Raw genomic sequence first — 22,858 nt, forward strand, 5'->3', positions numbered from 1 at the left:
CTCTCCGAGAACTCTTTACGAATACAACTGTTATTACTGATCAAGTTTTATCCATACTTTATAATAAAATTCAGTCTTCAGATAAAAGTTATTTTATCAATTACATCTATCCTTAATCATAGTTTAATTATTTCATTAAATAACAATCATAATCATCATCATCGTAGTAAACAATAAATTTATCCACTGTTTTCAAATTCAAAATTTGGTCCCGCGTGACAACGAACTGCCCACTGTCCAGGAGGTGGCGTTAGCTCCGATCCTAGTAACCTCCCAGGACATAACACGGCTGCAAGTTTCTCATCAGTTTCTCACCAACTTGGCTATCAGGGCTGCCATCTTCCAGACTTTGCCAGATTTTCTATAAAATTCTGCTTTATCATACAAGTTTTCATAATACGCTACTCCCTCTTATAGTTTTGTGTTCAATATTTGGAAACCTTCAATTCTGCCAACCTCTACATGAAATAATCTTTACCTCTTGGCACATTTTGGCCGACCCGAGCAGGGATGGGTCGATTCTACAGAGTCCGACTCTGGTTATCTGGGTTATTTTGTGTTTTAAATATTTCAAATAATTTCTAATAGATTTCACTAGTATTAGTTTACAAAAGGCGATTTTATTGTTTTGTGGTTAATTCGCCATTTCGTAATTTGGTTTTGTAATAAACGAAAATACTACGTGAATATCACTTGAATTATTAAAATTAATATCTGTTGATAAAATATTTTGTATAATAATTAGATAGATTTTAAATGAATAAAAAATATAAATCATTTTTTTTTTCATAATAAAGTTCACAATGAGTCTCGCAGGTTTAGTTGAATATGAAAGTAGTGATGAAAGTGAAAATGAAGATTGTCCTGAGGAAAATACAGTAAAAATTGTTACAAATACTGCTAACTCTGATAATTTGACAAATGATACTAAAATAATTCAGAGTAATAATAAAACAAAATTACATTTACCGGAGCCAGTGCAAAAAATTAAAGAAAAAACTAGGTTAGAATTGGCCATTATCGTTGATAACTCGTCAAATAATTTGGCATTTGATATACTTCCGAAGCCTATAACTGAACTGACGAATAATGTAGAAATAGAAGAGGAAGAAGATGATGATTTTCCTATCATATCCATGAAAAAAATAACAATAGAAAAACCAGTTAAAAAAATTAAAGGACCTGTCAAAATATCAATTCCATCTTTATCTGATGTAAGTTATTTTTTTTAATATCATTGTCTAATGTATATTTAAATGTAATTGGAAATAAACAAACGTATATCATTTTTTTGTTTTTTTTTTTTTTTTTAGTTCGACGATATTGATGGACCATCATCAAATCTAGCGAATAATAAAATTCAGCCATCAATGGTACGAATATAATTTTCTCCGTTACTTATTCGAATACATTTATATAAGCCCTTACAAAATGAGTGCGAATGTAGCAAACATGCGATAATTTATAAATTGTAATTAGATGAATTCATTAATTAAAATAATGAAAGCGAAAAAATGCGCGTACTGATTTTTCAATTATCTAAATAAGGTAAATGTCCCAATACCGGAACGATTTGATAATCATTATATTATATTTCAACTCGTACAAGATGAAATTAATTAAAACTTTCTTTATTTAAAACCTTAATCTTTTAGTTACTAAATGAGATATAAAATAGATTTTAGAATATATCCGAAATATGAAAAAAAAAAATGTTGATTATAGCAATAGTCTCGGATCCATGACTTTTTCATGTCTCTTAATGGTTTTGCTAAGAAATTAGTCAATAGACTTAAGGTTATAGAAAATGTATAGAATTACTTTTCAATAATTTTTTGTTTTTTTGTATATGCATCTTGAATGACATAAAATTCAAAAGAACATATTAATAATATGAAAAAAATAGTATTATTATATTAATTTTACTGTTCGTCTATTGGTACACCAAAATGAACCCGTGCCCAGTACCGGAACAGCCAATCATATTAATGTTATCGATAGACATTAACGGTGAGTTTTATTGACTGGCTAAATCAATTGCAATATTAATTATTACTGGAGTCCTAGTATTGAATGCAGTATGTATGATTGTTATAAAAAATGCATTAAATATAGATAAACTCTAATTTAAATCATAAAAAATAAATTTTTGTACTTAGTTTTTTTTTTTTATTATTTTTATAGTATAACCTCATGATTTATTTTGTTTCTATTCTTCAGTTCAAAGTAATTATTTTCATTGAATATTTAATCATTTAAAAATTTTAAATACATTTCACATTATGAGGGTGGTACAGCAGACTTCAGACAAATTTAAAATTATTAATAAATCGAGTAAATAATTAATAAAATAAAATTTTTAATAATGCGCATTTAAAAAATTTTGAAATTAATAGTTATTTTTTTATAAATATTATTTTCTTAATTATTTATCTTATTTATTTATAATTTTAAATTTGTCTGATATCTGCTACATTCACACTCATTTTCCTTTAATATTATTTAATAATCGCTAATTTTTCACTATGAATAAATGCAAAAAATAACTCATTTTATTTACTGTTCCAGTATTAGGACAACCGAATTCCGGTATTGGGGCGAGGCTATTTCACCGTGTCGGTATTGGGTCTTTTGGGTGTCATAGAAAAAATTTTTTTTTTCCATATTAAATTTAAGAAAAATAAACTAATTTGATTATTTTGGAATAGGCGAATGTCTATATGATGTAATAAATTATTTTGGTTTATAATCTATTTGAATATTTTAAAAACGATAAAAATCAGTCGTATACCCTTCGTCGTTCCGGTATTGGAACATTTACCTTACGTTTTTTTTAATTTTTACTCTATTTACAGTTTTTTTATATATTACAAAATTTTAAAATTGCCAATTGTCAGGTACATTCACACTTTTACACTGTGAAAAATTCCCATTAAATTTTACTATGGGTGCATTGTAACCCCGGACCATAAGAAAAGTGGTACAAAATTTACAAGTGTCCCATAGTAAACGTATGCGCATAGGTCCCAATCGTGTCATCTGCGCATACCGTTTACTATGGGACACTTGTAAATTTTGTACCAGTTTTCTTATGATCCGGGGTTACAATGTACCCATAGTAAAATTTGTTGGAAATTTTTCACAGTGAATGTAAAAATAACAAATTTTGACGAACAGTTGACCCTGTGAGCCAACCCCAAAACTTCCCGCTGTTTTCGAGCCCGAAGAGCTTGAAAACATTATTATTGATAAATTTTTTGGCTCTTCGAGCTCAAAAAATGGCTGGACCCAAAATATATACATTTCGCTGAAAAAAGTCATTTCTTTCGGACGATATCTTCGGAACAAATCAATCGATTTGCATGTGCTTAGCGGCAATTCAAATACAGTCAACTCTCTGACAGTGTCCCCGCTTTCGGGGCTGTAGGAGAATATATTTCCGAGAAATACAGTCCCCCCACTATCATGCTCGATTTGGTCGTAGATTTTATTTGCAGATTCGACTCTCTCTAAGTGTCTGCCTTGAATCTGGCCGCTGTGAGAAACTATATATATATATATATATATATATATATATATATATATAAATAAGTACGATTGTTGTGGACATAGACAGAGAGTTTAAACAAATTAATGACTGACCATTGATAGGGGAACAACTAATCTTTAAAATCAGGGGAACAGACATTTTCAGAGTGGCCACATAGAAAGAGTCGATTGTTACTTGTTGAGAGTTAGATTTAATCTAATTAAGAAATAAATCAGTCAAGTGGTTTATGAGTCATGCAACAAAAACTTGAAAAAAAGTTTTTTTCAATATTTATTTTCCGTATAACTTGTAAACTTCTTGACTTATCGACTCCAAAATCTAAGCAGATCTAAGTTTTAATAAGCCCTATCGATTGCCGCCAAGCACGTTCAAGTCGGTTGATTCATTCCAAAGATATTGTACACCAAAAATTAGTTTACACATATCCAGCCATACATACACATATAAATGGACGTCCATCTAGAAATAGTCAGAACAGAATAATTTTCTAAGACTTCAAAACGTCAAGATCTGATGAAAACTCAATTTCCGAAAATCCGACCGAAACCAATAACATAGATCTGAGATGTAGAATTGATCTAATAATTTTTAATAGTTTTTTGGTGAATTTCTCTGGCGTGACAATTTCTTTTTTTTCTTCTTTATTTTTCCAAAAGTATGAACCCACTAAGAATTTGAATGGATTAATTACTCAAACATAAATTATATCGAAACAAATTTTTTTTTTATTATCTATTTTTGATCTGTAATAAATCTACTTTTTATCAGTAATAAATCTAAGACATAAAAGTATATGAGTAATCTATTGAAAATATATCAAATGTATATTGAATCTAATTAAAAAATGTCTATTTATTGTAGATCAAAAATAGATCAATAATATAGACTAATGAATAATAAAATTGTGTTTTTTTTAAAGATGTGATACATCATACAATTAATTAAATAAGCTCATGATTAAGCTCTAAATAGTCAATTGTAGACTATAGATACATTTTTATAAATCAATAATATTACAGATTACTAGTGATTGTATACGAATTTTCATAAGTTTTAACGGTAGATTTATCGTAAATCGATTAGTAGTTCATCCAAATTTTTTGTGGATTGTTGATACATTTAAATCAATCTTAAAAAAGTATGGAATAGTCTTCCCAGAAAAAATCATCCGGAATGATATAAAAATGTATTTTAAATTTTAACTTATACTTACAGAAGTTGCCTGGATTATTATCTAGTCTCCCTCCACCAAAAGGCGAATTAATGAGTACGAAAAATATGATTCCTTATGTTTTAACTAAAAATTCAACTACAACTACGGCTTTAACACCAACACAAATAAAAAATAATGCTCAAACTCGTGCTGCTATAAACAAAAAAGTTATTGAAAAACCTAAAGTTTCAAAGGCACTGGAACTTCTCAAGTATACTTCAGACTCTGAAGATGAAGAAGACGTGAAAACTAGCAGCACCACTAGTATTGACTTTTTTTCATTATCTAATCCCGTAAATTTACCAATTTCCGAACAAGCTTTAGCGTCACATAGTTTACCGATGCTAGAGAAAATGGATACCTTGGAATCCGTAGCTAGACCTAAAAACGATATCGAAGAACCAGAATCTATTAATGAAAACCAAAGGACATTAACAAGTACAGTAATGAATCTACCGCGAGATGAAATAATATTAAAAAATAAAGCTGAAGTTGGTCCTAAATTGCCAGTTCCCGAACAAGAATTCCATTTAGATAATGATGGAAATATTGCGTTTGATGATAAAGCCATTGAATATCTTTGTGGAAAACGTGGAATCAAAAGAAAAGATCGATTCATAAATGAAAGTGAGATAATTGATATTAATGGTGAAGATATTAAACCAGATGAAAGAGAGTGGTTAGTAAAAGCACTGACTGAAGAACCAGTGCAGAGACCAATATCACTTAGTTCTGGACCCAGTGGTCAATCAAAAAAGAAACATCAAATTACTTATCTTGCTCATCAAGCTAAAGCAATGGATTTGGAACTACAAAATCGATGGGCTGCCAATAAACTTGCTAGAAATCAAACAAGATCTAAATATGGATTTTAAAATGCTGTTAGTTAAGATGTAAATAATTAAAATCTTTTCTTGTATTTAAAATTATTTTTTTTAATTAAATGTTTAGTAAGAATAATAAATGAATAAAAAAAATACAATACTAGATTATTAATTAAATAAAATTATTGATGCATTTTTTCTTCAAGTAATCGTTTAGTTTCTTGACGACGTTTTTCCAATTGTTCGATAACGGCTCTAGCTTGTAATATATCAGGTGGTAAATCACCATATTGACTCAATGATTTATTTATAGTAGCTAATTCACCAGCTGATTGCATGTACTCCTTATGTTTTTCTAATATTTTATGTGGATAATCATCAGTTACTTTCATAACTGCTAATTCCTGTTCTAAATTATTAAATGTTTCATTATAATCATTTAACTTTGTTGATTTGTGAATTAAATTTGTATAATCATTATCACTATCTTTACTTTTTCCAATAATAAATTCATTTAGAGAATTTACATTTTCTTGTATATAATGAAATTTATCTTGTATGTTGGCATATCTATTACACAACTCTTCATATTTTTTTTTTAAGTCTCTATCTTCTCGTGCTTTTTTTAATTCATCTAACTTTCTACGTTCCATATTTATCAATAATGTATTTTCATTTATTTCTGTTAAATTTTCCTTTCTCAAAATTGATGTTATTTTATTTAATCCAGTGTTAACATCACGAGATAATGATTGTGGCTCCAAATCCAATGAACCTAAAACTTTATTAGTTTCCCTTTCAAGAATTTTATTTTCCGCTGACACTTCATTTATAGCATTCAATAAATATTTTAATTTATTAATAACATCATCCGTTGTATCTTCTTGATTAAATTCAAGTCGGGAACAATTTTGTGTTGAACTAAATAAATAATTTGTAGCTCCAGCATAGTCACTGCTGTTGGACAATGACGTAGAATTCATTACAGTCTGCATAAAAAAAATAGTAATTTAATAGTTAATTAAAATTTGAAGCAAGTAAATTATTATTGTCAAATAATTTTGATAATGCCTAAGTTGCTCTACCCAAAACTAGGTAAAACCGTACTTATGCATAATTACCATCATTTTCAATATGATGGTTTAATTTATTACCTTAAATTGTAATAATTTATAAATTATAAAAGATGTAACCCATGTGGTTACAAAACGCGATACTGAAAGTAGCATACATCTGACAATTTTAATTTTTTTATCAACGAATCATTTGTCGTTAGAATTTTTAATAATCTTCACAAAAAGATTACTAAAAGTTAGTCAAATGCATTTTTAATAATTTCGTATTTCATTTTTTTTTTTTTTTTTTTTTTTTTTTTTTTTTTTTTTTTCACTTATAAGAAAAAAATTTTTAATGTTTTCTACTTTCAGCATCATTTAATTTAAGTAAATAAATGAATTTAAAATCAGAGAAGCTGTAAAAAATTATCAATAAATAAAAATAACTGACAATATTTATAAAAATGAACAAAATGTTAAATTAATAATTAATAGTATATATTTTTCATATTCTGAGTCTCGTTCAAAATAATAATTACCTTTTTACTCAAATCCATTTTTTTTTTTTTTTTTTTTTTTTTTTTTTTTTTTTTAAGCAATATTATTAGTAAGTCTTTTAGAATTGCAACTGTATAATAAAAAAACAACAACAACAATGAGTGAACAAGTAACGACTACGACTTTTCCAGTAGACAGATGTTCGCACAAAATTCAAAGTTAATCAGTGACACCAATAAAATAATTAACATTTGCCCTATTTGTAAAATATAAAAATATATATTTTGATAAATGATAAGAAACAAATATAATTGAAATATTAATATTTAAAATTTTTAGAGATGCCATTTTAAATTTATTTGCTTTATATTTATTTAAAGTAAATTATAATGCCAATAATAATTTAAATAAACATGTTTTAGTAAAATTTATTTTTTTAGAGTTGGTATAAATTATAACAATATGACGCTTGAATGGCTGTCGTACTATCGGCAGAGTTTATATAGTTATATTTAACACAAATTATATATATTTTTTATTTTCATGAAAAAATTTTATTTATAATTTTATGAATAATTTTAAATAATTATTTTTAAAAAGTAAAGTATTTATTATTCATAGTCTTAAAAATATTTATAATTTTAATAAAGTTTATTTAAGTTATTGTACCTATAGAATGTTAATATCGCATTAAATAAATAGAAGTTTCGATGTGCGACAATTTTGGAGGTTTCGAAAGGTGACTGTCGAGGGTAACTTGTCCAAAACGTAGTCGTACTGAAAACAACAGTACTCCAAAACGTGCTAAAATGAATGACGAACAAACAACAGTTGAAGTCCCACAAGCAATGGAGGTAATTTATTTATTTAATATTATATTAATATATTATTTATTATTTAGTGTTTTATTAATTAACATGCTATATATTTCAATTGTTTATTTAGCACGTTATCAATTAGCATTAGCATGTAAATTTTATAAAATAATTATAATTTATAATTTATTGATAGCTATCATCAAATGACATTGAAAAATTGGAAGAGGCTAAATTGAAGGCTAAGTTTCCTATTAATGCTGGCCGTCCAATCAGCGGACATTCGGCATTTTTGCAAAAAAGATTAGCCAAAGGAGTTAGTAAAATTTTTTTTCCATTATATATATGTGATATATTATTTTTATTTTTTAATAATTATATCATTATTACAGCAAAAATTTTTTGATTCTGGTGATTATCAAATGGCAAAACAAAAATCAGCTGCTAAACCTAAACCAACTGGAGTTTTGCCTACTGGCGATGCTATTCCAACTCCTGAAACAGTACCACAACGTAAAACATCAATTATACAACAAAAATTTAACACATCAAGTAGTTCGTAAGAGTTTTTTTTGTTGCTATTATTATGATGATTATAAAATCAATGTTTGACAGCCATTTAAATTAAATAATATTTAAGAATTCCTGGTAAGAAAAAAAAATCATTGGTAACTTATAATAATTCCATTTAAATTTAATTCCTAACATTAAGTCTTGGTTTTACATTTATAGAACAACTTAAATTACAAAAAAAAAATAATTCCATTTTTTTGTTGTATAAATTAATTATAAAATGAAATTTTACTTACTATTTTTTTTTGCGTTTGTTTATATGTACAATAAACTTTCAAAAAAGTTACAACTCAAAGTAACAATTAATAATATTATTTATTTCCATTCATAAGCAGTCGGCATAGTTTGTAATATTGGAAAACAAAGATGTATTTTTTCAACTAAACTCTGGTATAAATATTAAATAATTTAAACATACTTGTTACAAATATACGTTACTTAGATTATTAGGAATACAAAATATAATATAAACGCAAGAAAAAAAAGTCTAACATCTCGATGGATCTGCATTTTTTAAACCGCTGTGATGTGCTTGGTAAGACTATATTGTCTTATATGAATTCAGGTTGTTGATAAAAATCCATGAGATGAAATAAAAATACTTGATACCGTAGATTTTCAAGTGTTGTAATCATTAATGTAAACATTTATTAATATATTCAGTTAATAATTAAACCGTTCCTTATTTATTTTATTATAACTTTTTTTTTATTTAAACAAAAATAACTTTGAATCCCAGTTATAATCGTAAAATTATAATTATAAATCAATACATTTAATTTGTTAACATACTAAAAAAAATTATGAACATGTCAGTTTATTTTACAAAGAAGTTAATGAATAAATAAAAATTATTTTAAATTACAATGAGTTTTTTTTTTTTTTTTAATATCTATTATAACAATGTAGTAAGTACCTAAGATTTCTATATTTATTACATTAGTGTTTTACTGCGAAAACTAAATTTTTGTTCCTGAGTCTCTATACTCTATTATAATAACGACTTTTCAGTAAAAAAAAAAATCAAAGACAAACCTTGTTCGAATTACTTAAAGAATAATAATTTTTATTGTTAATCATATTTTTAATACGTTATTAAAATTTTTTCGTTGGTTGAAAGTTATGTCATAATAAAGAATCAATTAACGTCCTTCCAAACTCGTTTATTTAGTAATTGCTCAGAGGCATCAAATGTCTTTTTATCTTTAATTAGATTTTTAAAATGTGCAATTACAATAATTTAAAACGTAAGCAATTTTCACACTAATTTACAGTACCTGGTGTTTTGAAAATCATACTTTTCCATCAAATGTACGGAAAGCGTGAATTCCTTTCCCGTTTAACTGAAAAAAAGATTAAAGAGTAGTAATTATTTTGTTATGAAAAACAGCTTGAATTTAAGATCAAACTTCCATCAAAAAATAACAAAAATTCGAACTTTGCGTAACTGATCTGGTAAAAATTAAAGCTTGGACACCTAGGGAGTAGCCCATCTCAACTAACTTTTTTACCTTCATCTCGAGTAGACAATTTAAGCGAATTGAAACATCCCACCACCCTACTAAAATACACTATAATAACCCATACATTTTTAAAGATAAAAATAAATAACAATTTATAAAAAATTTTCAATCAATAATTTTATTATAAATATTACATTATATACATTTATTTAAACCTCCTGATGACAGTAAATATAAAAGTCATAGCGTTCACTCAAAAACAATACTAAAATTCAAAATCAAGCCGTGTTATTGTCACACTCGAATACCAGTTACAACCAATAAATATTTAAATTGTTCACTAGTAACGCTCAAATACGGACGAATTCAAAATATGTATTATTATTCATTCAAAGATTTAAAAAAAAACTCCCAATAAATGTTATTTAAATTTTTTTATATACGATATGATTAAATTTGTTTCATAGTTTGAATCAATTCAATGTTTTTTAATTAAAAATTTTTTAATTCCTCACAGTGACATTAAAATAATTTTAATCAATTCTCATTGATATTATCCTTTATTTTTTTTTATTTTACACCTGGTTTTAAAATATTATCTATTCTATAATGTATTTATTAACAAACCAAATAATTATTAAAGTACAAGAAGAAAAATGTTAATTTTTTTTTTTTTTAAATGTCCAGGTATCAGAAGGCACTTTCTTACAATTATTTTAAGTACTCATTAATTTAAAAGATTTTTTTAAATTTACATAAAAATGTCCTCGTAACATCAAAAATCATACAACCGATACGTTTTCTTTTTTTTTTCTTTTTTTTTTTTTTTTTTTTTACTTTCATACATTATTGAGATTGTACAGGAGCATTTTCACACATAATTATATACATGATAAATTTTTAACTATGTATATTACAGAAAGTAAGAAACTTTAATGCCTTTTACCTTAAAAGTATTAATGTTTAAGTTTAACTAAATTATAATTTTAAATAACACAAGTACATAACATCAATTGCATCGTTTTATATAAAATTTGGTTCATAGAATAATAAACTCTTTTGCCACAACCCAAAGAAAATTTCTATACTTTTAAATATTTGAGAAAAAAAAAAATTATACTTTTTTATTTATAAGAAGGTATACTAATTTGTTCATTTCTTTAAATTATATTATACATGTATGTGATAAACTGAATGTGTAATTTTTTAAAATATGTTTTTATTTTTTAATTATCAATATCATTGAAATCATTATTTTAAAATGTCAACTAACATAATCTAACTATAGACATCACAAAATTAAAAAAAAAAATACCTAGCTAATAAATTGTTGTCGATCTAACGTGATCTAACAAAAATTTTGTTACTTGTACATTTCTTCAATGACATCGGCATATTTTTTCGATACTATATTTCGCCTCAATTTAAGTGTAGGACCTAATTCTCCTGTCGGAATAGAAAAATCGTGAGGCAGGATAGTAAATTTTTGTACTTTTTGAGCATTACTTGTGGCTTGTTCATTTGTCCTTTTAATTGCCTCTTCAATTTCATTGTAAATCTGTAAAATTAAATTTAAAAAAAAAAATAAATAAATAATTATAAAATGATAATAAAAAAATATGCGACTAGTTCTACAAAATTCAGTTAACTTTGGAGTTTAATTTGTAAAATTTGATTTTTATTCTTTATTCTATTTTTCCACAACGATTTTGATGAGCGATTCCTCAGTTATATTTTACTTTTAAAAAGCAGTGAATATATTTAATATTTTATGAGAAATTTAGATTGTTTAGAAGAAATTCAACTCCAAGGGGCTAAAAAAATTATGAGAAATAAAAACTTCAATATGAAATGAATTAATTTATCATTAGTTGAACTTTTTTTTAAATAATTCAGTTCAAATTATCATATTTGAATAAAAACAACTGCCCCAACTAAAAATTTATCTATTTTGGACTTGAAAAAAAAATTTTGTATTAAAAGTTTTATTCATTTTTAAAAAACTTATCACGTGGTGAATTAAATAATAAAATCACTTGGTATTTTTCTTAGTGATATCGCTGGCAGTATCATTTAGACAATCTATTGTGACTTTTAGGTGCAAGAGACTGACGAATTAAGTGTAAAAAATAAAATCTTTAAAATAAACTAATACACCGAACTGTGGGGTTTCGGTACCAATTATGCAACACGAACTACCGTAATTCTATATTAAATCGAGGACAATTACAAATAATCTACAACACAACTGCTTGATAAGAAGCTAACAAATTGACTGTTTCATCACGTTTTTTTAACGTTAGTATGCCACCAAAAATAAATTAAAAATATTTACTCGCAATAAAAGATATCTGGTACGAAAATCGAGTTTTTTTTTTTTTACAGATGAAACAGATTATTATTTATTTAAATTGAATTAAAACAAATATTAACATCAAAGTGTTCATCTTTAGAATACGGACACGCCAAGGGGCTAACGATTCAGTCGTACAAAGATAAATTTTATTTAAATTTTTAATATTCAAGATTTATCCCAAAAATTACTATAGTAGCTACTACTATTTTGTTTTTCCGTGTATCTGATAGTAGCTGAAATATATGTAAAAATCTGAAATTAACTGATTTTTGTAAGTATAAGAATATTTAAAAAAATTTATATTGCGTACAAGTGGATCCCGTGTACTTAAAACTTCAGATAACGTTTTTGCTTTACTTCCAATCGACTTTGCCCATGATATCACAGTAGGGGAAAGAGCATCCAATGGTCCACCAGTATCAGGGTCCATTTCGGTCTAAAATAAAATAATAATTGCAATATAAATATTAAATCAATAAAACATATATTTAAAAATGATATTTACTTTCAATGTAACTAAAATTGTCAGATATTTTTTCATATCACCAATAAGCATAGCATTACTAAGTGCTGGTAATTCTTTCAACAATATTTGTTCTATTTGAACAGGTGGGATGTTTTCACCGCCAGCAGTAATTACAAGTTCTTTTATTCGTCCTATAATAAAAAAAAAAAAAAAAAAAAAAAAAAAAAATGAAAAATTGCGTGTAGTTAAAATATAAAACTATAATTACATATATGTTAATCATTTTTATGAGTATTAAAGTTAAAAATATTAATTATTACCTGTCACATACAAAAATCCTTTTCCGTCTATTCTTCCAAGGTCTCCACTATGTAACCAAGCATTATCATCTTTAGCTTCTTTAGTTTTATCTGGTGCATTTAAGTAGCCCATAAAAACATGACGACCACCCATACATATTTCACCTTCACCACTGTCATCTGGATGATCTAATTTTGTTTTAAGACCTCTTAAAACCGCTCCGACACTTCCTAATCTATATTCAAATTAATATAACGTATATTAATCAATTAATTAATTAATAATAAATTGTATTATAAATAAAAATGATCAAATATATACCTATATTTATTTTCTGTACTTAGAGTATGAGCACCAGCACATTCCGACATACCATAGGCTTCCATAATTGGTATGTCTAAGCTCATAAAATATTTTTTAATATCATCACTTAGTGGAGCAGCTGCAGTAACAAATATTTTACATCTATCTAATCCAAGTGTTGCTTTTATTTTATTAAATACAAGCCATTTAGCAAAAATGTAGCCCCATGTTTTATAATCAACTCCATTCATTTTATTCATATTGTAGTATAATCCTTGTGCTTTTGCCCAAGTTGCAATCCATGTTTTTATTGGACCATTATTACGTGCGACTAGCATCATTTTTTCATGAATTTTTTCCCAAACACGTGGTACACCCAGAAAAGCTGTAGGTCTTGCATATGTTAAGGTCTCTACGAGACTACCTTTGAGAGCATTTTTATCCGCAAAATATACTGTTGCAGCTACAGACAAACTAGTAAATATTTCAACCACCTTTAAAAGAAACATATATATATGAGTAATTAAATTTAAGAAATTTTGTATTTAATTGTTATTGTGTTCCATTTTTTTTTTTTTTCTTTTCATTCGATTAAATAATTCAATAGAACAGTATTTTTGAAAAACCTTCAATTTAGTTCATTTAAAACATTGACATTTTTGCCAATTATATAAAAAATAGGCCGAGAATTTGATTATACTATAATTATTTATAAAATAATTTTAAAAAAGACCATTCGGCAGCCGAAATGGAAGGTAGATTTCTTACTTAATCGATCAAATAAGTTAATTTCTTACATGAATATCTTGTGATACATGTTAGTTTGGAGTCATGGTATGAAATTTCTCGGCGAACTTCAGATTACTAATTTTACAAAACATTGTATAGATAATATACATATATAAACTTTACGCAAATAAAGTATTGCTATATACATAGTCTACAATGTTTATTTAATTTTTAGATGGTTACTATCACCTAACAGTATTACTATCAGTAAAATATGATCTTCCAGTGCAAATAAATCAAAAGATTATATTATTAGCGACAAGAAAAATTTAATGGAAATAGATTCTAGTGTGTAATGCATAAGTTATTAAGACTTAAAACCATAAAAGATGCACGTTTCTATATTGAAAAAAAATTTCAATGCTTTGAAAGTATCATAAAACAATAAAAATGTCCATCATAGAGCGTACAGGAACCTTTGAAACATCATTAGTGATAAAAGAGATACTTTTAAAATATAAAATAGCTGTGAAATTTGAAGGTTATTTTGTTCACAACAAAATACAACTGACGAAATTGGATTATAATGAGAAATACTTAAGTTATGTGGAATAAAAACCATATTTTCAGCATTTTTTGATTTATTTAATAATTTCAAGGCTATCAAATTATTGGAAGAAATGGTCAAAACATGGAGCTTAAGGTCATAAATTAAAGATTATTAGACAAGCTTTCAGATATTTTTTACAGATATTGTCTATGAATATTAGTTTTGAAATTATATAAGCTTTAACAGTGATTAAAATCTGATTTTTACGAAAAATCATGAATATTTCAAAAAGCCATAATTTCAAAACTATTCAAGCGATTCAAATCATTTTCAAACTTGATCAAGGTAATTGCCTATAGAATAAGTGTGAAAAATTTCATTAAGATCCGATAAGAACTGTGGGTGCTATCGTAATGACAAGACCAGTGATACTAATAGGGGGTAGAGGTACATTTAATACATCATAAGTAATAAAAGAAATACGTTTAAACTATAAAATAGCTGTGAAATTTACAGGTTATTTTGTGCACAATAAAATACAACTGACGAAACTGAATTGTAATGGGACATGCAAAAGTTATGTGGAAAGAAAACCATATTTTCATCATTTTTTGATTCCATAAAAATTTTCAAGGCTATAAAATTATTCGAAAAAATGGTCAGAACATAAAATTTAAGGTCATAAATTAAAGCTTATTAGATAAGCTTTCAGACACTTTTTACGGTAATTGTCAATGAGTATTAGTTTTAAAATTATATGAACATGAAAGTGGATAAAAACTAATATATTCGAAAAATCGTGGAAATTTCAAACAGCCATAACTTCTAAACTAATTGACCGATTTAGCCCATCTTCGAACTTAACCGTTATAATCGCCCATAGAATAAGTGTGAAAAATTTCATCAAGATTTGATAAGAATTGTAGCTGCAATCGTGTCCTCAAAACTTGGTTATATTACATATATATATATATATATATATATATATATATATATACATATATATATATAAATTTTTCAACGAATGGTATTTTCGAACTCTATTCAACTAATTATGATAGGTTATGACAAAATTCCTCGAAAAATCAACCATGAGGACAAATACAATACCTAGATTTTAAAAAAAAATCTACCTAAAAAGTAGTAAACAACAAAATATCAATAGATTTTGAATCATAAAATAATGTGAAATGAGAAAACAAATAATTAAACGAACGAGCAATATTTTTGACGTTCAACAGTAGAAATTTTATCTTAAATATCACATGATATTTACTACTAGTGAAAAAAAAAATCTAATGAATAATAATTAAGATTGCAATAATTTTTTACCTGGGCTGCGACATGCGATAGTGGTAAAAAACTAACAATTATTTCAGTTTTGTCTTTAAAATTAACACGTTCCGTGATTACGCGTGCATCATGTGTTAAATTGTCGTGACTCAACATTACTGCTTTAGGGCGGCCTACTGTACCAGACTGCACATAAAAAAAAAAAAAAAAAAAAAAAAAAAAAAAAAAAAAACAGATTAATGCGTTGTTTCATTGCATCATTAATAATTATAGTGAATCAAATTTTTTACCGTGTAAACCAAAGTACAGCATTCATTAGCACCAATTGTTCGGAGAACAGAATCTAATTTATCATCTGATTCAACTCGACCAATTTCTAATAAATCATACCACTAAAAATAAAAATTGATTGAATAAAAATTTTTTTTTTACATAATATTAAGTAACTACTAAAAATATTACTTACACTTAATACATCTTTTTCTTTTGCTATTCCTTCATACTGAATGATAGCTTTCAGATGCGGCAAATCTTTCTTAATTTCCAATATTTTTTCCAATTGTTTATTATCCTCTACTACTATTATATTAGCTCTACTATTTTCTGCACAAAATTGGCAAGCATCTGGAGAATTGGTGGTATAAATTCCCGCAGCAAAACCTCTAAAATAATATTAACATTTCAAATAAATTAATTACATCAAGTAAATATCAAATATAAATAAAATTTTGTTTTGCAATAAAAATAAACAATAAAATACCCAGCATAAATAGCTGCAATATCAGCAATAAACCATTGTGGACTATTGAACCCAAGTATACAAACACTGTGATATCGTTGAAGGCCTAACTTAATAAATGCTTTAGCAACAATTCTCACTTCCGCTTCGTATTCTCTACAACAACAAAAAAAAGATAGAATCATTAATTGTTAATTATTATCGTTAACTAAACAATCAATGATTACGGATAACTATTTTATTGTTGTTGACATACCTGTAAGTATAAGTACGTCTTTTACCATCAACACCAACTCTCGATACCATTGCTAGATGATCTGGATATTTTTTTGCTGTTTTCATAAGCAAACCTGGCACTGATATAAATTCTCGCGATTTTAAATCATCTTTGTCATATTGTATTCTAACTCGACCATTCGGTTCCCACGTTGTATCTACATCTGAAGCAAGTATTTGATCTGGTCCTGAATAAATAAAATATTCATTTATATTTATATTTTTTTTTTTTACTTTTTATATATTAATAATTAAAATTAATAAATATTTTAATTATGAAATAATTTAATTTTCAATAAAATAAATATAAAAATAGACTTTGTACTATCTTAAAGTGGAAATTTCCGACAAGAATTATAGTTTCAAAGTTCAGAAAAATCTTGACAAGTTAATATTTTACGTTTACAAATAGCATTTATAAATTTAATATATGTTAATAACTTAAAATTGCTCATAATCACTCGTGATATAAATTCATAAATATATGTTCATTATTACAAGTATTTTTACTAATTATCTATAGTATAGTGATAGAGTAATAAATATTTTCTAGAATAAAATAAATCCTAAAAAACTAACACTAGATTGTATAACATTTAAAGATATTTAAATTTATTTTATTTCTTACCATCATGACCTGTCTCTGATGGAGAAATATATCTCCCATCTGTTTCTGATGTCTGTAATATAAAATTTTCAATATTTGTTAAATAAAACTCAAAAGAAATAAACTGAATTAAATTAAAAAAAAATTTTTTTCAACACTAACTTTATCATCTTTTGAGAATCCATTTATGAATCCGTTGGACAAATGAGGCTGCACTGCAGACATATTATCTGGAATAAAATATGAATAATATATTAACGATACATTAAATCAATTTTTATGAACGTTTATCCAAACAATATAATCAATTTATATAAACGAATATCCGATTATAAAAAAATACACAGGCAATGAGATATTAATTAACTGATAATAATAATACATTTATCTTTTTTTTATTCGAATGATAATTTTTAATAAGACAAAGTTCACAATGTTTACATGTTATAATTGAATAAAAATAATTTTTCATGTTAAATATTAAAGTATCAGATAATATAATTATAAAGATCGTGATTGGGCTAAAAGTCGATTAATTTTTTAAATTTAAAAAGTAGAAAATACAAATACACATGTATGTATATAAACAGATAAATCTTAGGTGACACCAATCAAAGAGCATCATGAAACTATCGCAGTTTATTAAGTAATTGCTTTCAACAATCAATTGCACCAATATGACATATATTATCTAATCATAAATGACGTGTTATCAGGTGTATTATAGTTGTAATAAAAATTTTTTTTTTTTAAATTTGTTACGGCAACGTTAACAAAGATATTTTTCTGCTTTTACATAATAAAATTTTTTTTTTTTTAAATCAAAAAAATATAATTATTTAAAATTTTTTGAAATATCAAGTAAGATTAGAACAAGGAAATAAACATTTTTTTTAATTGCTACCAAATTTTATAATTTATACTGTGCTATAAAAAAATTTCGCAATCATTTGATCCTGCTTGCCAAACAGATCTCGCCGTAATCTTTAAACTCAAAAAAACATTGTTATTTTCTGATGAAAACTGAGGTTTGAATAAAAATGAAGTCCGACTAAACATATTGTTTAAGAGTTATTAAAGAAAAATTAGTGTATAAAAATTGTTTTTTCTCATAACTCAGCCAATATTTGGCAGATTTATTTCAAAACAATCATACATACATTCTTTATACCAAAGTTAAACTAATAATGTCTCTATTAAATTTGCAATTATCCAGGTAAGATAATAAGCAAATGTTACAGTCTAAGTCTTCATATTACGGTTGAAAATGTTCAAATTTACTTAGTATATATTAACTTTTTTAAATCAATATTCAACTTTAATATTATTTAAAAATTTCTTCATAATATTATCTATTTAGAGTTCAAGTTTTATGACAGTGAAATCAGCTGACAATATTTTTATTTTTAAATACAATACTTTAATTTGAGAATATTTCTATTGAAAAAATTACATGTTTAACATGTTTAATGTTTTTGATGATATCAAATTTTGTCATTCATGTTTTATATGCATGTAGGTAATTTATTATTATATTATAAATACTTATCGAGCAATAATCATAATTAAAAATAAAAATTACTCTAATTTTAACGCATATAAAAAGAAGTTACAAGATTTTATAAAGAAATTACAGGAAAAAAGAAATTAATTGTAACAAAATTAATGTGATTGTGGAATATAAAACTATTATTAATCAAAAATTAAAACTACAATTATATACAATTTACTACATCTAGTTAAAAATGAAAATTAAACATATAAAATGAACTACGCCCATTATTTGTAAATTTCAAGCAAGTATATCCAAAATAATTGTTTATTCTATTATAGATTTTTTACTTTTCAAATAAATTCTAATTTTACTGATGCAATTTTATTATCAATCTAATAATAAATGAGGTGATATAAATTTTCAATTAAAGAAAATACAAAAATTCTGAAGCAGTTCTATGACTTCGAAGGCACCACCGTGCAATCATAAATGCATTAACGAATTTCACTAACAAACTTTACATTTTTATAATAAAATTTTTATAACAAATAGACTATTAAACATTAGCTTTGTAAAGTAATCAATAAATAATTTATTTATAATACCTTTATATACTAAAATCACCATTGCACCGTTTTAAATAATTCTTTCGCGTATTTTACTGCTTCGAATAACGCAGCCAAGTGGTAGAAATCAATAGAGCTGAGCATATCACCCCACTTTCTGGCGGTAAATTTAAGTTATGTTTGACACACCTAACTTTTATGTACAATTATTATATTAGATTACATTTTTTCTACGGTAAAAATATTAATTTATTATAGTAATAATAATGATAATAATAAGAATAAGAATTTCAAAAATTTGCGCGCTTATTTTTTGCCAGTAAATAATTTAAAAAAAAAATTCTTTTTAGATTTTTATTTAAGTTAGTAAGTCGCTAAATTTTCTTTCTATTAACAGAAACTGTCATTAAAATTATAGTACAAATACAAATAATATATAAAAATGATAACAAGTTATCATACCTCTTTTTTCGTTAACTGTTTGCTTGGAAATGAAGCTGAATAGAATTTGTTATTACTTTAGAGTCCGGTATAGAAAACATCTAATCACCCCACTACCATTTATTACATAACACTTTATAAAGTATCATTAACCGAAATTACCGTGATAGATTTTTAATAATAGCGTGAATTGAAAGAAAAAACATAATAAAATACAAAAAAAAAACATACATGACATTACATACATTATAAAATTATAGATAATGTCATTTGTTTGTCCTTGGCAATCTATTACTCGATATTTAAAAATTTTCAAATAAAAATCAAGATGTAAATTATTAGTGTTTGAACTTTTATTATAGATTCATACTGATTGAACAGGCGAATTTTAATATTCTATTGTTGGAATTCAAAATTTTATTGCTAATTATATGAATATCATCATTTCCCTTCATCTTCATTTTCATCTGTCAAATCATATATTTAATATGAAAATTACTATAAATGTATTTAAACTAGGCATTAACCAGCTCTTATTTATTCTTAAATTAAAATAAATTTATTTTATGGAAAATACCACTAAACTGAAGGTTGTTTACTATATTAAATTATCATAAGATAATTTAATTATTTCTACATATATTTCAAAAGTAATTTTTGAAAGTGAAAAATAAATCAATAAAAATTCGAATTTAAATTATAAATTTTAATAATTATGATATTTTATTTAGCTTGAATTTTAAAAAACTAAACTTGAATTTACGGTTCAAAACTTAAACGATAATAAATAAATATCAATGAATTAATAACAAAAATTGAACAAAGATTATTTTAATCTAAATTTCGTACTTAAATTTATTAATAATCATATCGTAATAAAAAAAAAATTAAACTTGCGTATTAAAAAAAAAAAAAAATCATTCTATAATTATTATTTTCATAAGATAATAGACAGTTCCATCAATTTCTGTAATAATTATCATGAAGATAAAAATAAATTTATAGAAAACTACGTGCTACCTGTTGATAATATGTACGCTGATGACGATTACTTTATAATTTATTATCTATACATTTAATTATATATGATTCGGTATGGTTTACACTTATGGCATTTAAAATTAAGCGGACAAAAATTAAGTTTTTTAACATAGTCATATTTTGCCAATGTTTATTTAGTAAGTTTAAAATATACTAAAGTTTTAAATAAAAAAATAATTTCAAATTTTCTATATTTATTATATGAACTTATAAATAAATAAATAAATATATATATATATATATTTATTTATTTAAATATATATATTTTATATATATATTATATATACCAATATATATAAAAAAAAAAAATATATATATATAGAACATGATAAATTTTAATTATATTCAAATGATAATTAAATAATTTCGAAAAAACAAAATAATATTAAAATTTAAAAAATGCGTAATTCCGTGTATACTAGGTATTTATTAGTAATAAGGTCACGCGTTTCGATCGTATTGGATGAAAAATTATCAATGATTCCGCGTCATAAAGCATGTCATATCAAGTGTGCACGTGGTCATTCGCTCAAAACATGTACAAGACATTAATCCATTATTAGTTTATATTAAAATGAAAATTAATAATTAAAAGTTATCAATTTTTTATTCATTGATTATTTTTAATAGCTTTCTATTCAAATATAAATAATTATTAGCGCTTAATTTTTTAAACAGTAGATATCGATAATTAATGTGTAATTTAAAGCTATCAATTATTAATGTTTAATTTGAAAATAAAAAATACGTACACAAGAATAATAATTATCAGTATCAATCTGACGTGATAATAAGCTAAATATAATATGCGACAGATGAAATTAAAAATATAAACTTAGAACTCTGTACTTTGGGACGTACCTAATAACTATATTTGTAACGAATTTTTTCATGATATTTTAATGTACTCAACGTTATCCACATTATGTAAATATGCAACAAACAAAATTATATGAAATAAAATAAACAATAAATAATTGATTATAACTATACTATACTCACCAAATATATTTATAAATTATTTTCAATTGCAGTCACAAAATAATTAAAAAAAAAAAAAAAAACCAAGCTACAGTATTTAACGGTATTTATGATACTACCGCTACTCACGTTATGGCAATGTAAATAAAATACAAAATACTGCTTGCCGGTATAAATACACAGCGTTTTTATTTTCAAGACTTGTTTTGTCACATAAACTGTTTTTTTTTATTATATCTTTAAACTAAAAGGCTGGGACCAATATCACCCAACACGTTTTACTCGATCATTGCGGATCATCGCTGTACCACGTGTAAACTAATGCACGTTAAAAAAAAAATGAGGAAAGTCTTCACTACCCTCTCCTAATAAAATTTCCGATGCGCTTGCTCACTTATGCATTAAATTATCACACGGTGCATAACCCCCAACAGAAGTACGTCGTTGGATTTGCTGTGCCCCCTCTACTTTCATCGCGTGATCCTTCTTCTGTCCTCTATATTTGTATACTTTTCTTTTTCTCGTTCTTTTTTTCTCTTATTCACTAGAGAAATCCCTCGTCATTTCTGATAACATTTTTATGATTGATAATTTTATAAATTAATCAATTTTTAAGTCTTTTATCAATTTAATAAAAATATATGTCACGTGATATTCCAAAACGTAATATTTTTTTCTCTAGGGTCTAGGTTGTCTATGTCTAGACACATGGGTTCCAAAGAGC

The 22,858-nt window shown here is 25.2% G+C and overlaps 4 protein-coding genes across 11 annotated transcripts; 2 read left to right on the plus strand and 2 right to left on the minus strand.

Moving 5' to 3' along the window:
* The first annotated feature begins 480 nt into the window (after nucleotides 1-480).
* Nucleotides 481-5,737, plus strand: LOC103569143 (proline-rich protein PRCC). The gene is made up of 3 exons (XM_014442375.2): nucleotides 481-1,214; nucleotides 1,314-1,373; nucleotides 4,766-5,737. The coding sequence occupies exons 1-3, from the start codon at nucleotides 804-806 to the stop codon at nucleotides 5,636-5,638; spliced, it is 1,344 nt and encodes a 447-aa protein (XP_014297861.1). The 5' UTR covers nucleotides 481-803; the 3' UTR covers nucleotides 5,639-5,737.
* Nucleotides 5,677-7,544, minus strand: LOC103569144 (uncharacterized). 2 transcript variants are annotated; one of them, XM_053740915.1, is made up of 2 exons: nucleotides 7,182-7,544; nucleotides 5,677-6,576 (listed from the first exon to the last, which is right to left on the minus strand). In XM_053740915.1, exons 1-2 carry the CDS (start codon nucleotides 7,197-7,199, stop codon nucleotides 5,770-5,772), a joined length of 825 nt encoding a protein of 274 aa, XP_053596890.1. In that variant the 5' UTR covers nucleotides 7,200-7,544; the 3' UTR covers nucleotides 5,677-5,769. The 2 variants fall into 2 exon arrangements, with proteins under 2 accessions (XP_053596890.1, XP_008544500.1); XM_008546278.3 differs by lacking the exon at nucleotides 7,182-7,544 and adding an exon at nucleotides 6,742-6,833.
* Nucleotides 7,545-7,626: 82 nt separating this feature from the next.
* Nucleotides 7,627-9,222, plus strand: LOC103569142 (cAMP-regulated phosphoprotein 19). Of its 4 annotated transcripts, none has more exons than XM_053740916.1 (4): nucleotides 7,627-7,739; nucleotides 7,801-7,994; nucleotides 8,152-8,271; nucleotides 8,348-9,222. In XM_053740916.1, exons 2-4 carry the CDS (start codon nucleotides 7,950-7,952, stop codon nucleotides 8,516-8,518), a joined length of 336 nt encoding a protein of 111 aa, XP_053596891.1. In that variant the 5' UTR covers nucleotides 7,627-7,739; nucleotides 7,801-7,949; the 3' UTR covers nucleotides 8,519-9,222. The 4 variants fall into 4 exon arrangements, with proteins under 4 accessions (XP_053596891.1, XP_053596892.1, XP_053596893.1 ...); XM_053740917.1 differs by having other exon boundaries at nucleotides 7,816-7,994; XM_053740918.1 differs by having other exon boundaries at nucleotides 7,843-7,994.
* Nucleotides 9,223-10,150: 928 nt separating this feature from the next.
* Nucleotides 10,151-22,564, minus strand: LOC103569141 (very long-chain-fatty-acid--CoA ligase bubblegum). 4 transcript variants are annotated; one of them, XM_008546272.3, is made up of 13 exons: nucleotides 22,156-22,564; nucleotides 17,773-17,840; nucleotides 17,632-17,683; nucleotides 16,984-17,191; nucleotides 16,749-16,883; nucleotides 16,455-16,650; nucleotides 16,279-16,380; nucleotides 16,028-16,174; nucleotides 13,435-13,910; nucleotides 13,134-13,348; nucleotides 12,853-13,004; nucleotides 12,658-12,783; nucleotides 10,151-11,549 (listed from the first exon to the last, which is right to left on the minus strand). In XM_008546272.3, the coding sequence occupies exons 2-13, from the start codon at nucleotides 17,833-17,835 to the stop codon at nucleotides 11,355-11,357; spliced, it is 2,067 nt and encodes a 688-aa protein (XP_008544494.1). In that variant the 5' UTR covers nucleotides 17,836-17,840; nucleotides 22,156-22,564; the 3' UTR covers nucleotides 10,151-11,354. The 4 variants fall into 4 exon arrangements, with proteins under 4 accessions (XP_008544494.1, XP_008544495.1, XP_008544496.1 ...); XM_008546273.3 differs by lacking the exon at nucleotides 22,156-22,564 and adding an exon at nucleotides 22,015-22,117; XM_008546274.3 differs by lacking the exon at nucleotides 22,156-22,564 and adding an exon at nucleotides 20,134-20,281.
* Between the last annotated feature and the right edge of the window lie 294 nt (nucleotides 22,565-22,858).

Source organism: Microplitis demolitor, chromosome 7 (genome assembly GCF_026212275.2).
Source record: "Microplitis demolitor isolate Queensland-Clemson2020A chromosome 7, iyMicDemo2.1a, whole genome shotgun sequence".
Taxonomy (NCBI): domain Eukaryota; kingdom Metazoa; phylum Arthropoda; class Insecta; order Hymenoptera; family Braconidae; genus Microplitis; species Microplitis demolitor.

Bases quoted from the DNA above. Each gene is read 5' to 3' on its own strand.
- LOC103569143 (XM_014442375.2), top strand. From the start codon at position 804: ATGAGTCTCGCAGGTTTAGTTGAATATGAAAGTAGTGATGAAAGTGAA. The intron at 1,215-1,313 runs GTAAGTTATTTT...TTTTTTTTTTAG, and splicing joins CAATTCCATCTTTATCTGAT to TTCGACGATATTGATGGACC. The intron at 1,374-4,765 runs GTACGAATATAA...TTATACTTACAG, and splicing joins ATAAAATTCAGCCATCAATG to AAGTTGCCTGGATTATTATC.
- LOC103569141 (XM_008546271.3), bottom strand. From the start codon at position 19,732: ATGGTGATTTTAGTATATAAAG. The intron at 17,192-17,631 runs GTAAGAAATAAA...TTATTTATTCAG, and splicing joins ATCAGAGACAGGTCATGATG to GACCAGATCAAATACTTGCT. The intron at 11,550-12,657 runs GTACGCAATATA...TTAATTTTACAG, and splicing joins TAAGTACACGGGATCCACTT to ATTTACAATGAAATTGAAGA.
- LOC103569144 (XM_008546278.3), bottom strand. From the start codon at position 6,816: ATGCTACTTTCAGTATCGCGTTTTGTAACCACATGGGTTACATCTTTT. The intron at 6,577-6,741 runs GTAATAAATTAA...TTTTTTATGCAG, and splicing joins ATAAATTATTACAATTTAAG to ACTGTAATGAATTCTACGTC.
- LOC103569142 (XM_008546275.3), top strand. From the start codon at position 7,950: ATGAATGACGAACAAACAACAGTTGAAGTCCCACAAGCAATGGAG. The intron at 7,995-8,151 runs GTAATTTATTTA...ATTTATTGATAG, and splicing joins AAGTCCCACAAGCAATGGAG to CTATCATCAAATGACATTGA. The intron at 8,272-8,347 runs GTTAGTAAAATT...TCATTATTACAG, and splicing joins AAAAAAGATTAGCCAAAGGA to CAAAAATTTTTTGATTCTGG.